General features: G+C 48.9%; 1 protein-coding gene across 1 annotated transcript in view; it reads left to right on the top strand.

Annotated features, from left to right (window-relative positions):
* The window catches only part of CCDC93 (CCC complex scaffolding subunit CCDC93), a 1,137,947-nt gene that overhangs the window by 260,183 nt on the left and 862,640 nt on the right, over nucleotides 1-15,124 (top strand). The window contains exon 9 of the mRNA XM_078682376.1: nucleotides 9,070-9,150. Coding sequence (XP_078538502.1) covers nucleotides 9,070-9,150 — 81 coding nt within the window. The remainder of the gene's footprint in view (nucleotides 1-9,069; nucleotides 9,151-15,124) is intronic.

Genomic DNA, 15,124 nt, shown 5'->3' with positions numbered 1-15,124 from the left:
AGTAAACAGATGGGGACACACCTGAAAGTAAAATAATTGTCTTCTATACACATTATTAACAAGAATGTGGAAACAAGCACTTTACTCTTCATGTAATGGATTTATGTGACATGGACTTTGTAAATGTACTGTAATTTCCCTGAAGACGTTCCTTGAAGGGGAATGAAATGTTTTGAATTGCTGTTTTGATTATTGAATGAAATAAAGAAGTATCTTGACTTTATCGAATCTTGCCATTGTAATATGGGAAGTTTCACTGGAGGTTGCCATTTATATAATTTTTGGAAAGCATGCCTGCTCTCTGTTCAAAATGTATTGATCTGGAGACTAGCAGTATGGGCTCTCTGAAGTTGGGCTCCGGTGAAGTTGCACCAGTCTCTCTATTGAACCTAAGGTGTGCTTTAACTGTTGAAACCAAAGCTGCGTTTGTACATGCTTAATGAGCATCTATGTGCAATGAAAAATAATACACTGAAATTAAAAGAAACCTTTTGTTTACACATTGCTGAGGTTAAAAAAACCAATGTATTTATTTATTTTATATGAATAAGTTTTCAGTGGCCCTCGCCAACAGAAAATAAAAAGCGGTTATTCACACTGAAAACGTACACTCTTTTTTTTTTTCAAAACCAGATTTTATTGACATTTTCAAAATGGATTGCGAAAACAATCACAGCGCTCCGGACACAGGAGAGGCTGTAAGCACAGAGCCAAGAATCATAGCGGCCGCAATCTGTAGTTAACTTACATAGGATATATGGCTTTTAACCTCCCGGATCCCTCCCTCCAACACCCCAACAACCCCCCACCCGGTTCCCACCCTTGTCCCGTTCACGATGGTCACCAGTAACGACGAAAACATGAGCTGTACAAAAGCATGTGTTCACTCTCACTCCCGCCCCGGTACACATGGCTGTTGGTCCACTAATGAGTCCTGCTGCAATGGCGGCTCCAGCCACAGTCCCCTGTATTCTGCCCACCTCTTCCATATTTTATAATGTTTTCTGGGGCAGCCCCGGGCCTCAAAGACAGGGCGTTCCAGTCCCATACAATAGTCCAAGCCCGTTTCCAGACTCCAATCGGAGGCGCCCCCGGATCCTTCCAGGCGCGGGCTACATCCCGCTTAGCAACTGTAAGGCCCAAAAGCAAGAGGTGCCGCTTATAGACGTTGCCGCCCACCTGCTCCAAGACATGTAGAAGGCCCAGCTGTGCCGTGCGCGGGAGCTGCCAGCCCAGAACCTCATCCAAGCAATCCCAAACACGCTTCCAATAGCGGGCAAGAACCCCACAGGACCATACTGTGTGCAAAAACGTACCCATCTCCCTTCCACATCTCAAACAGTCAGGGGAGGCAATCAATCCAGCCCACCACAGCCTCTCTCTCGTGTAATACGCTCTGTGTAAGTATTTAAATTGGATAAAACGCAGCCGCACTGCGACAGCCGCCTCCCTCGGGGCCGCAAGAGCCTCCCTCCACCCTTCCTCATCAATCTCACCAACATCACTCTCCCATTTAGACCGCAAGCCATCTAAGGAGGACGCACAGTGTGTAACAAGGGACTGGTATATGCACGAGATCTTCTTCTCCGTCAATTCACCCATGAACAGTTTAGCTTCTATAGGACTAAATTCCGGGAGGGAGTCCAACCCCTCCAACGCGGGGGAGATAGCATGACGGAACTGCAGATATCGGAAGAACTGGGAGCTCGGCATTTCAAACTCATCTCTCAGTTCCTGGAAGGACTTCAGGGTCGTGCCCTTCATAACATGTCCCAGCGCCGAGATGCCTATCATGTCCCAACCTCGAAACCCCGAGAGGGTCGACAAGGCCGGCAGGCGGCCATTCTGCCACAGCGGGGTCTCCCCCGTCAGCTTATTCCACCACCCCATACGACCCAGCGCTCGACGCCAGACCTGAAAGACAGTCTGCGTAACTACCGGAAGCTTCTTCCTTTTCCCGGCGGAGTAGAGGAGCGTGTGTAGGGTGTTGGGTTCCATTAAGTATCTCTCCAAGGCATACGTCGGGTCGCCTCGATCCCCATACCACCATTCATTAAGTATCAGGAGATGGGATGCCTGATAATAGGATAGAATGTCCGACGACGCCAGGCCACCGCAGTACGTGGACAAGAAGCAGGTTCGCAGGGCCACACGCACCGCTCCTCCAGCCCAGAGTAAGCGACCCAGGGCCGAGTTGACCTGGCGGAACCACTGTGGCGAAATAGGATATGGGTGATTCTGAAGTTGATAAAGTAAGCGCGGGAGGGCGACCATCTTGAAGATGGCCGAGCGGCCATAGAGATTCAAGGGCATACGGGACCACGTCTTCATGTCCGATCGGACTCGGTCCCAGACCGGAACGATATTACGCTCCCATGACACCCCAGGGATGTCGGTCAGGAACACCCCTAGGTATTTAAGGCCTCCCGTCGCTATTTGTAGAGCCGAGGCCCAGGCACCGGGAGCCCTCCCTCCGCCCAGGGTCCACAGAACGGACTTCCTCACATTGAGATGTAGCCCCGACACCTCTCCAAACACTCTCATGATTTCCAAGACTCTGGGGCCCGATCTGTCGAGGTCCGTAAGAAAGAACAGGACATCATCCGCATATAACGCGATGCGGTCCGACGGTCCCGCTTCCCACTCGAAGCCTCTCATCTGCGCATCGATTCTCACCCAAGCCGCAAGGGGTTCCATTGCGAGAGCAAATAAGTACGGCGAGAGCGGGCAGCCCTGTCGGGTGCCCCTTCCGATGGCGAACGTGTCGGAAATTGCGCACGCCACCCGCACAGACGCCGTCAGATCCGTATATAGTAGTCGCACATACGAAAGGAAGTGAGGTCCAAGGTTCAAGCGAGGCAGGAGCGCCTGCAAGTATGCCCAGCTCAAGGAATTAAAGGCCCTATCTATGTCGGCTAAGAGGAGCGCCCCCTGGGAGCCAGTGGCGTTCATCATTTCTAGAGCAACTTGGGCCCGCCTAATGTTGTGCCTGGTGGCCCTGTGGGGCATGAAACCAGCCTGGTCCGGGTGGACCAGAGTGGTAATGAGAGGCAGGAGACGATTGGCCAGTGCCTTCGCCAGGATCTTCGCCTCTATATTCAGCAGAGAGATGGGGCGATAAGAGTCGTGTCTATCCGGCGGCCTCCCCGGCTTACAAAACACCACTATCTCGGCGTGTCTCCAATCCTGCGGCATCCGACCTCGCTCCCTTGCCTCGTCCAACGCCTTCTGGAAGTGCGGCCCCAACTGGAGGTGGTATTTCCTTACAAACTCGCACGGGAAACCGTTCGGCCCAGGGGCCTTTCCGGCATTTAGCTCGCCCAATGCCTTACCCAGTTCTTCCGCGGACAGAGGGAGCTCCAGATCTACCCGCTCCTCATCGGAGACCCCCTGCGGCGGGAGATCCGCCAGAAATTTGTCCACCTCCGCCGCCAAAAGGGAATCCCTGGGGGCGTACTGCGCCTCATAGTAACGCGCGAAACTGGCAGCCACGGCCCAAGGGTCGGTGATAGGGGTCCCGGCGTCATCCATCAGTGCAGGCATTGTGTGCGCCTGGAGCGCCCCCTGGCAGAGCCTGTACAGCATAGAGCTGGATTTATCCCCCCACTGGTATATTCTACTCTGCGTGGCTAGCCATATATTACGCGACTCCTCAAGTAACATAGAGGCTGCATCATTCTGCGCCTGCAGGAGCCGTCGCGTATCCTCCTCTGCCCCCGTTTCCACAGACAGCGCCTCGAGAGTGCGGATGCGACCCTCCGCCTTTTCCAAGTCTTCCTTCTGAGTTTTACGGGTCCTCGCGCACCAGGCTATGTCCACGCCTCTGAGCGTTGGCTTCATAGCTTCCCACAGGGTCACCGCATCCATGTCGGGACCCACATTTTCCTCCCAGTAGTGAGCTATGGCTTCGCGCATGTGGGATTGATAATCCTCCTGTTGTAAATGCCAGGTGGATAGGCGCCATCTAAACGGCTGGCGCCGCCGGTCAAGAAGGATGTCAACCGTAATCGGGGAGTGGTCCGAAAGCCCCCTGGGCAGAATAGCAGTCGACGCCACCCTTCCTATGACGGCGCGCGGGACAAACAGATAATCCAGCCGCGAGAATGAGCGATGTACAGCCGACACGTATGTGAATTCTCTACTGTGCGGGTGTTGGCAGCGCCAGGCATCCATCCATCCCATACCACCGACCATATCACTCAGTTTCGTAGGTGCAACCACCAGCGGTCCGCCATCAGGCCTAAAGCGATCCATAGAGCCATCCATTACATCATTCCAGTCTCCGCCAATCACCGACAGTACGTCCGGCACCTCAGCCCAGACCATAAAAAGCTTCTCCACTAGAGACCATTGCAATGGGGGGGGAGCATACACACTACCAAACACCACTTGTTCCTCACCGATCATTCCCTTAATAAAGACATACCTCCCTTGGGCATCAATCCATTGCGAGGAATGGGTATAAGCAACTCTACGATGGACCAAGATCGCCACCCCCCGGGACCCCCGGACAAACCCTGCGTGGAACACCTGGTGATACCCATAGCGTTGCAGACTCAGCGTCTTTGTACCTAGCAGATGGGTTTCCTGTAGTAAGAGGACATCCGCTTTCTCCCGCTTCCCCTGGCGTAGCACAGCCCCACGCTTGATTTTGTCGAGCATGCCCCTTACATTCCAACTTACAACTTTCAACGCAGCCCTAGGGGGCTCCAAATTACGACCCCTAGCCGCCATGAAAAGCGTCTGGGCGCAGCCGCCCGGGCATAGGAGAGCACACCTGCTCAAATGACAAGAATCGAACCTGGCGAACCATCGTGTGTGAACAAGTTACCCCTGTGGACCCAAACATTGTGCATCCCCCCTCCCCCATCCCCCAGACCCAACCCCAACTCAACATCCCGCATCCCAACCACCCCCCTCCCCCATACCTCAACAACATTGAAGTACCTGTCGCGGCGCAGGCGCGCCCCAACCCCCAACGGGAGGTCAGCGGCCACCTACTCCAATGGATCCCCATAGGTCTCTTCCCTAACTGTCCCAACTACCCACCCAACTAATCGACTCCCCTCCCCGACATCTCCCACTTAAGTAGGAGGCAAAGCCCCTATAGCAGGGCTAACCGAACCCTCCCTACCCCCCACACCGCCACACAACCGTTAGAATATCCTGCAGGCAGCAATGACACAGTTCTGACATCAAACCGCCGTCCAAACAGACCTGGAAAAGCCCCTTCTCCCAGTGGGAGTTTGTAATCAGCACACGTTGAGTCAGTCCCCTGAGGTACCACCATCCTTGCCAGAGTGGTCTGAGTCCGCAGGCGCGCCATCCCGCCTCCCACCCCGTGAAGGGGAGCGTTTACGTGACCGTGACCTTCTATTTCTTCTGCCCTTGACGACGGGATCCCCACGCTCCGGTGACGGGCCCCTCGAGTGGCCCGGGTTCAGTCCCGGCTGGTCGTGCGGCCGGACCCTTACTGTCTCATCCGTCCACTTAAAGACGTCCTCCAGAGTGTCAAAGAAGTGAGTTTGTGACTGGAATATTACCCGCAGGCGGGCCGGATAAAGAAGAGAGTACTGGATCTTCAGGCCTCGCAGCTTTGCCTTGGCTGCGATAAACAAGTGGCGCTGTTGTTGCACAATCCTGGTATAATCGGGGAAGATCATTATCTTCTGATTTTCAAATAAAAGCGAGTCTTTGGACCGTGCTTCCCGTAGGATAGTGTCCCTGTCGTGGAAGTTCAGTATCTTCGCGATCACCGGTCTGGGCCGCTCCCCTGCCGGCGGTTTCTGCGTCAGGGCCCTGTGCGCCCGCTCAATCACAAAACATCGTGACAGCACCTCAGAGGGAAGCCAGGACTCCAACCAGTGGGACAAGAATTGCTCCATGTTGCCCTTCTCGCAGCCCTCCGGGAAGCCCACGAAACGCAGCTTGTTTCTGCGCGCCCGCCCTTCCGCGTCCTCCACGCGGAGCGCAAGACCTCGCTGAACGTTTTCCATCGCCGCCATTTTCCGCTTCAGGGTCACGACGTCGTCTTCCACCTCCGATATTCGGGATTCGGCTTCAGTAATGCGCACCACGGCGTTCCTCAAATCCTGACGCAGGAGGGTCACATCTGCGCCAACCGCCCCGATCTTGGCGTCCAGCATGTCTCTGGACTGGGTAATTGTCGCCATCAGAGCCGCGTTGTCAGGGCCCGAGCCATGGCCCCCGCCCGAGGCGCCCGAAGCCCCACTCGTCCCGGTAAATTTATCCAGGGTCCCTTGCTTAGCGGATCCACTGCCGCCCCCTCCTCTGGTCATGGCCACAGCACCCCAAGGTCCGACAGTTATCCAAGCAGCTGCGACCAGCCTCTGGGCCCTCCTCCGCAACCCGGACCACAGGCACGCACTCACCGCAGGGCGGACACTTGGCCCACAAGTCTTCAAGCACCGTCCACCACCAGGGGGGATATGAAGGGCCAGGGGGGAGGAGGGGGCTCTCTTCTTATCGTTACCCGCGCTCCACTAGATCATCTGGAGAGAATACGTGCACTGCAGTGTATTGGCCGGGCTCAGTCTCTGCTCCGCCTTGCTCCACCGGCACTCCTGACACTAGCGGGGGTCCCGTGGGGCCACTCCCGTCCACACCGCTAGCCACCACCTGTAGTCGGTCGGGGAGCCCCCCGCTCCGTCAACCAGCTGTCTCGGGCACTCACCGGCGGCTCTCAGGCCCAACCAGGGTATCGTCCAGCCAGATACCCCCACCGGTCGTCTCAGGATCGCCCCGGCCCCGATGTAGGCCGCGTCGCTCTCCAGCCACCTCCAGACGCCAGAACAAGCACCCACCACAACTGGGGGGTCCTTCCAGCAGCTCCTCGCTCCGCCAGTTAGGAGAGTCCCGCCAGCCCCGAGGAAGCGGATGTCAGCAGGCCGGCGCGAAGACCCCCCGGCCGGGGAGCGCCAAACTCGAGGTCCCGGCTTTCCCTCGGGGACTAGGCCGCAGACTGCTGCCGCTGTTTTCGGCTCTGCCAGTGATCCGGGAGCACCGAAGGGCACACCGGACGACACCTCCTGCCCTCCGCACTTCTCATCGGCGGTGTGGGTGACTAAACGGGTCCGGAAGCCAGGATAATTAAGCGGATAAAGAACAGGCCGGTGGGAGCTCTAACAAGCTGCGTCCACCATCTTCGCCCGCGTAGCTACGCCCCCTACACTCTTTTTGAACACTCGCCACACACACTTTCTGCTGCTTGTTCATTGGTTTCTCTGCGCTTTTCAGGAATTGTACAGAAAGGAATATTATTTGATTTGAGCACTTCTGCCCATTCAGCAGTATTCTGGTGTCTCGTTTGTCATTTGGATCATTTCTAAATAAAACAGTTGTTGGAAGAAGGTCACTTGTGGAATATACAGTAATGGACTAGCACAACATAGTTGTATCAAATTTTTAGTTGCCTTTTTACCAGTAGTATACATGCTGCAGGTGAAAGCAGTATCTCTGAGCATCATCGCAAATAAAAAGTCACCGAACTAGTTTTCTTGTCTCCAAAAGATGGAATGAACTGTGTCTAAATTGGAGATTTTAGGGATCCCTGCTTATCAGTTCTTAATCTGTATAAATATGTCGATGACACATGCGCAACCCTCAGTTCCTGGCTCTTAAGCCCCAAGCTCTTGTCCAATCTGCAGTTCAGTGATACCAGTGTTAGGCCTAACGCTGAACAGAGGCAGCTGGCACAATATATGCAACGGCTTCCCTGGTTTCCCAGAAAAGCCGTGGCACCATACATCGGAATGTGTATTAACTTTGTTTTTAACAAATGTATGGCTCAGCTTTGCGAATACAGCAGAACCCTTTGAAACATTCTACTTATGGCCTACCCCGACAAACTAGTCCAATCTGAGATAAGGTTTTGTCCAGAGCCCAGGGTAGTTGTGTGATCTTGATACACTGAACTTGGTCTCTCCAAAATACCTTGGTCCTTAGGCTTTTTTGTGTTCTAAGATTATAATATTTTAATCTAGAAGTTGTTTCACTTGTAAACCTCTGTTAAAAATTCGTTAGAGACCCACATGCATGTTGTCTACTACTAAAGTATTGTCTGCATATTGTTTGTTTATGAGTGTTGACTTTCCAGTTTTGGTAGAAACACATGCACCTGCTCTAAATAGTGCACCATATCTGTATATTGACAAAAAAAGGTGGGGCCCCAACATAAGCCCTGCTTTAGTATCTGTATGTTCTAGAACAAAGTGGGTTCAGGGCCTCAATTAATAAGCTTTTCCACAGGATGTTTCCAGCCAACCAATTCGAATCCCAAGGAAAAGTCAACAATGCAGACAAATAGTGGTCAGGTTTGGGTAGACTGCATAATATTGTAGGATTCGTAAAGTTGGTATACTGTTTAGATTTCGCTACCCTGGTCTACATCTGGTTGGTCATGGAGGTAAAATATCTTTATCTTCCACCCAGGTCTGAAGTGTAGTTAATAGCTTTTTTCCTGTCCAGTAGAATGATCATCCTATAGTTTGTAGGTCCTGAGGAATCACCCTATTTAAAGTTCAGGCGTAGCGTGGACCCTGCTAGATATGTCTTTGGTGCTGTGGTATAAACATATGTGTGTCTTTTAAGAAAAGCAAATTATTAGCGGTATTAGAAAGTTAATGTATAATGAGTACTGTTGGATGGAATGTGTACATGGAAATGTAATTGTAATGTGTAGTGTCTTCACGTCTATAATCTATCTCAGACAATCAGGAGTTGTAGGTGCACAAGAAGAAATCTTTTTTAGAGTCGGTCATATTGTGTAAGGCATCCATTTTATGCAAAATTAACAGATATAGGATTTGCTAAATGTATGTTTTTTTTAACAAAGAAGGAAAACTTACCTTTTTTTATTCTGTCAGCATCTTTTTCATGATGTTTACCATTAAAGTGTTGCTATCAAACAACTGTAGATTTAAACTAAAATAAAAAAAGTATGTACGTTTTCTTCACGCTGATAAATTGATTTATGGTAATATATGTTTTTTCTTTAATAACTCTGAGGGACACCTTTCATCGTACTTTGATTTTGTTCTTTTTTTTTAGCCAGAGGATAAGAAAGTCGTGTTATCCCCTGTGGGAAAGGCTGACCTTCATGAGGAAGATGATATTCAAGCTGCAGAAGAGGTGCGATTAACATAGTCTTACATTGTGTACCTGTATGAAGGTAGACGCATAATGTATTATTGAAATGATTTTTTTAAATCTCATTTACAGTTTAAGACTATACATTTTATTGTTATTTGTGCAGTCATTATTGCCCAGTCATATAAAGTGTCCTTTATAATACTTCTCCAGTTTTCAAATATTGTTGAAATATTTTTGGGAGTTATTCTTCTGTATTCTGAAAATATTGTCTTTTAATGATGTTTCTGGTCAATTAAGACACTTTTTATGTCATTTATCTCTGTGCAGTACAAAGGACATCCTGCTTTGGACTTGTTTTTGTTTTTGTAGCTTACAGTGTTTATATTCTGCTATTGTTATTAAATAGTTCATATTATTATAAACCAGTTAATCATTTAGTTAGTAACAGAAGGGATCATCCTCTTGACAAACAGACACGTATTTCTAATTTTTGTCCCCAATAAAAAACTCAATTTCTAGTGTATCTGAAGCGTTTACTGATTCTGAGGTCAGCTCACCTATTTTTGATAAGGGGCTTCCAAAGTCCAGGGAGTGTGTTAAATATCGACAGGAGTTGTTGTGTCTGAAGTTATAGATCGCTGCCTCCCACATTATAGAGAAAAGGTTGGGCCAGGATTGTTACCCTGCTTGCAAAACTAATGCTATGATCAGGTTAAGGATGAGGTTTGTTAAAACATTGTTGATAAAGCCAGCATACCTAATGTGTAATGGGTTTTCAAAGGCCATAATAACATCTGAAATCAATAAGAGGATTGTTGTGCAATCTCATTTAACTTTTAATCCTCTTGAAAATACTGAATCTATCAAGGGTAGTGCTTCTGCAATCAATACCAAGCAAGATGATACTCTGTTAGGTGCATGATATTTTAAATAGGCACTCTGTTATACAGTTAACAGCTGCGATCCCCAAGCTTTCCTTTAATAAATCTGAAGATACAACATTAATTGAGATTATTCCTTTGAGGGGGTACTTATAGTAGTAACATTAGATCAAACTGGTTGGGCAGTTTTAAATGACAGCTGTCACTGTTGACACCTTTGTGGTGCAAAGGTGAACTAATACATCATTTGATCACCATTCATCCATAATTAATATCTGAACAAGTTAGATTGCTGAAGGCAGTTTTTTGCTAACTAGGCATTTCAAACATTTAATAAGTAATTCAGCTCCATGTAACAAGGATACATTGGCAGGAGAATGCCAGCTTTTGCAGAATGATTGGATTTATTACTTTTTAAGCAAAAAGACTATTCTGTAGGTTTGTGTTGGTGAGGTCTCAGTAGGAAATCCATTGCAACCATATCTGAAGAGTGTTTTGCATATGATATGATTTTATCCATTTTTTCTTTCTATAATGTAAGGCAGCACTTGGTTGTGATGGCTTTCATCAAGAACTGAAATGGGGTTTCTGTCAGTTACTTTTAGATACCATTGTATGGCATGATGAGTGATCAAACGCAGGAGTGATCTTCTTGGGTTTGATTGATGAATAACATCTCGACCTTGTATTATAGGATGCCCCTTGGTTATTGCATGTTGGCCATTTGTACTAGGAAAGGTTTTTATGTTTATTAGGAGATTTTATATTATGAGTCTAAGTCTGTCAAAAGCGGAACAGTGTTCACCGTTGACGGTGAAACCAGTGGCAATCAACCCACAGACTTCTACCACCTTGTTGATAACTTCCGTTTTCAGCCACGTTTTTTGATTGTCCATTAAAAGTGACTCCGCATCTGCTGACCCAGATTCTAGAATGTGAGATTGAGGCTGACATCCTTGATTTAGAGAACGTCTAGATACAGCATTTAGTATTACACAGCTAAGGGTGTTTTGTAATTATGGACGAAGTGTATTAGGAAGAGAAAGAATAGCAAGGATATGACTGGCAAACACAAACCTTTGTTTCTGAAAATTCTCCACCTTCAAATTGTCCTTGACGCTACTTCAAGGAGTGAGAGGTGATGCAGGTACCTCTGGCAATCATGATGACACTAAATCAGATGGCAAACACTTTTAGGAAACTGCTTTCTCAACAGCTCGTAGGGCCGCCACCAATTGGACCACCTCCCAGGCCACCCATGGCACCACCTCCACCAAAAATACCTTCACCATCACCACTTCTTCAGCATACTGGATACTGGAGGCACCGCCACAATTTCCTCCTCTGCCAGCACAGACTTAACACTCAGTCTGGACAAAACCTAGGAACATGGGAGGCCAGGACACATCCGATTCTAATCAGTTGTCAGAAATGGAAGAAGACGGCGAACTGCAAGAGGAAGAGCAGAAGTACTCTGAACATGACTGTGAGGATTATGTATTACCAAAGGTGGGGGATACATCTCCTACTCATCCTTACTCACAGAGACAGCATAGGCCTTTTTCTTTCTCTCCTGCAAAAAGCTGTTAAATAATTCAATCCCCCTATGGCATAAGTCGAGCAGCAATGCTTTGTCTGTGATTTCAAATAGTAACCCTGAAAAGCTTTAAAGTGTGTCTCACTACTGAAATGTAGATGGACTGAGGTCCTTAAATTAAGGAAGACACCAGTGATGATGTATCAAGCTCCAAATCTAGCTGCATCCTGTTATCGGGCCACCCAAAACTGGATTAATAGTCACTGCAGCATAAAGACGATCAAAGGATTTTGTCATGCTGGCTTTGGCACCACCAGATAAAGACCTCCAAAGAATAGATAACCTGGGCTACAGGGTTAGCTCTATGACGGAAGCTTCTTTTAAAGCTGTACATTCTTTTGTCATCCTGGGGTGTTACGTCTGCCAGAAGAGTCCTGATTTTTGATGAAGTCTTCTAGCCACAGATTCCTCACCTTTTGTATATTTCCCTTGCATCAGTCTGGATCTGGAAAATTTTCCGCTATACCTCTGCATGCTGGTGGGGGGCTCCGTGGGGCTCCCCGTGGACGCCGTTCCCTCTGGAAACGAGGTACACAGCCTATATGGGTACCACTTCTGAGCGTACGCTAACATTCGTTCCTTTCTTTCTGCATCACCTGATGCAGATCTGGAGCCTCTGAGACCCTTCAAAATTGTGAAACATTGTGCAAGGGCAATGTTACCTCCCCAATGACAGGTTTTAAACTATGTAGGGACTGTCCCAAATAAATGTATGTGACCCTCATCAGATTTGACTGTGGTGCGTGGGGTCAAGTCATGACTCTAGTTTAAGGCCTGCAGTGATTGCTCATTGATAAACTTGAAGGCCTACATAACTGTGAGGTGAAACTCTACATTGGCAAGCAAAAAAAGTTCAGTCCCGGTACCATTCCACTTGCAGAAGTCGTTCCAGGGGTCAGTCTTTATCTCCATCAAAATCGATGTATAAGTTGACACTGAATACTGTTGTTGATCCTGCAAGACGTCTATTTCCATATACCTGTCCTGCACGCCCACACCTCTACCCGTGGTTGGTGGTGACACAGAAGCATTTTCAGTTCCCTGTCATCCCCTGTGGTCTCATCTGTGCTCCTCCAGTGTTCAAGAAAGTGATGGTGGTGGTGGCATCACTCCTTCAGAGTTCAGGGGCACCAGTCTTTCCCTACCTCCACTACTGGCTGTTGAAGGTCAGCTCGCCCCAGGCAGTTGTCAATCACCTCCAGACTACAGCAAATCTCCTGTCATTTTTGGAGTTCACAATCAATATGCCGAAGTCACACCTGGTTTCTTCTCAGGTGCTCCCCTTCATCAGAGCCATTTGGGAGAAGGTTCAGTTTCAGTCTTCCTCCCCGGCAAAGAGAGTCCATGATGTTGAGGCTATGACCCTGATCTTTCATCCTTGTTGCTGAATTTCAGGTACAGTGACTCTGAGACTGCAAAGACTGAGGGTCACCTTCATCCTACTCGTTGAGCACACCAGGTGATATATGCGGTCTCTGCAGTGGGGTTAGAAAGGTGTCTAGTTGGCAGAGGTAGGTACCTTTGACCAAATAGGGACCCTGTCTAGTCAGGGTAAGGGGGAAACACACTCTAGATAACCCCCTCTCACCCCTTGGTAGCTTGGCACGAGCAGACAGGCTTATCCTCAAGGCAGAGTGTAAAGTATGTGTACCAACACTCACAGTAACACAGTGAAACACCACACAGGTTTAGAAAAATAAAGAATTTTTATCTAAGTTATGCAAGACCAAAACGACAAAACTCCAACATACACAATTAATGTTCTTCTTTGAATGGTTCTTTGGAATGTTGTTTTTAAAAACAAACTTGTAGATTCCGTATTTCCTTAGGCAGATGCAAAACAGTCACAGGTGCATGGTAGGTTACTTGACAAAGACTGTTTTAGCTTTAAAAAAAGTATTGTTACAAGCACCTGCCACTTGGCTCTGGTGCGCGGTGCCCCACTTATCTTACAATCTGCTTTGCCCACAAAAAATCTGATTCCGTGGCCAGCCGTAATCAGAGTTTGCCCCCGAATGCGTTATTTGCAGGAGAACTTACTAGAATCCGCCGATCCCTCTGGACCGGGGACGTTACCAGGAGAGGAAGCTCCACTATCGTAGCCCCAGCGGAAACGGTTCCCCGCAGCCCCACCACCCGCTCCATGGCAGCGCCACACGTAGCGGTTCAGATTCTCGATCTAAACGTTACTTGGGGGTTGGTTCTCTCCTCCTCGCAGTCGTCATCCTGCTGGGCAGCTCTGGTGATCTTTGCAGGTCGAGGTCGGGCCGGCGGAGGTGAAAGCAGGTAGCACGTTGTAGGTTGCGGCTGAGGCCGGCTTCGGGGCGTGGTACACAACACTTTACAGATCGCGGCTCGGGCCGGTGGCGGTGAACGACACGCAGCACACTGGGGCAAGGTAAACTTCACGAAGGTCACAGGCGGTGCTCTGACACATACACACTGCGCTGTAGAGACGATCCTTGGGGCAAAACATTTTCAGGCACTGCAGGTCTGCTGAAGGGCACCAGCTGTGCGCAGACACATGTACACAGCGTTACAGAAATCTTTTGAAACTTTGGGGTCCCTGAGTTTCCACAGTACATTATCCATGATGTTCAGTGGCCATATGTGGTCCCTATATGTCAGACGATATCTTAATCTAGATATTTTTTTAGAGTCTTGATATGTATTGTACGTCAATACTGGTTCCTGCTAGCGGTGATCAAAATGCCCCAGGATGATTGCATGGATATTGTTTAAGGTCTGCAGGGATAGTAGGTAGAATTCACTTGCTGTCTGTATAATATAGGGAACAGGGGATACAAACACATAAAGGAAAGAGGAAAAAACACCCTAAAAGAGGCAGGGCTGGAATACTCATTGGACTTGCAAGGGCACTTGTTTGTAGGGTGCTCTTGTATATTATGGCCACCATACATATTGTAGGATGGACAGACTGATACCGCACGGTTATGTGAAACTTGTGAAAACAATGTAATGTTTGTGTGATGTACTTTAAAAATGTACCATACTCATCTTTAAATGTATGCTTAGGGGGGAGGAGCTTCGCGCGATTCCAAGATGGACGCGTGAGCTAAGGGCTCCCGATACCCCTTCCGCCTCCCGCGACTATCCTGTGCAATATCCTGATTTTGACGATGGGTGCTCTTTATTGAAGCCCTGCTGATGCCAGCGTTCTTTTCAGAAATCGATTTGGCCGTCGGATACTGGACCTGCTGCGCTTTGAACTTTGAGGCCTATATCGTATGCCAGCCGGGGGCTTGAGTCCCCGAGGTACCCAGGTGGCAATCGAACAACAACGGCGGATAGGCCACGCCCGCTGCCCCTGGTATACTTTCGGTTTCGTTTCTTCTTTTTGTTGTGAACGCTCACTTCCAGATCCGAGTTCCGATTCTGTTACCGTTGCCAGCCTGCTGCTTATGCTGCGCCCTTATCCACTCGCAGTTCAGAGCCTGCCACGACGGAGTTCGCTTTGCCTTGATCTTACAATTCCCTTTGGAGCTCCTTCCACGACATGACGGGCAGAACAGTC

The sequence above is a fragment of the Lissotriton helveticus genome, chromosome 3_1 (assembly GCF_964261635.1).
Source record: "Lissotriton helveticus chromosome 3_1, aLisHel1.1, whole genome shotgun sequence".
Taxonomy (NCBI): Eukaryota; Metazoa; Chordata; class Amphibia; order Caudata; family Salamandridae; genus Lissotriton; species Lissotriton helveticus.
This window is presented reverse-complemented; position numbering and strand designations above follow the sequence as displayed.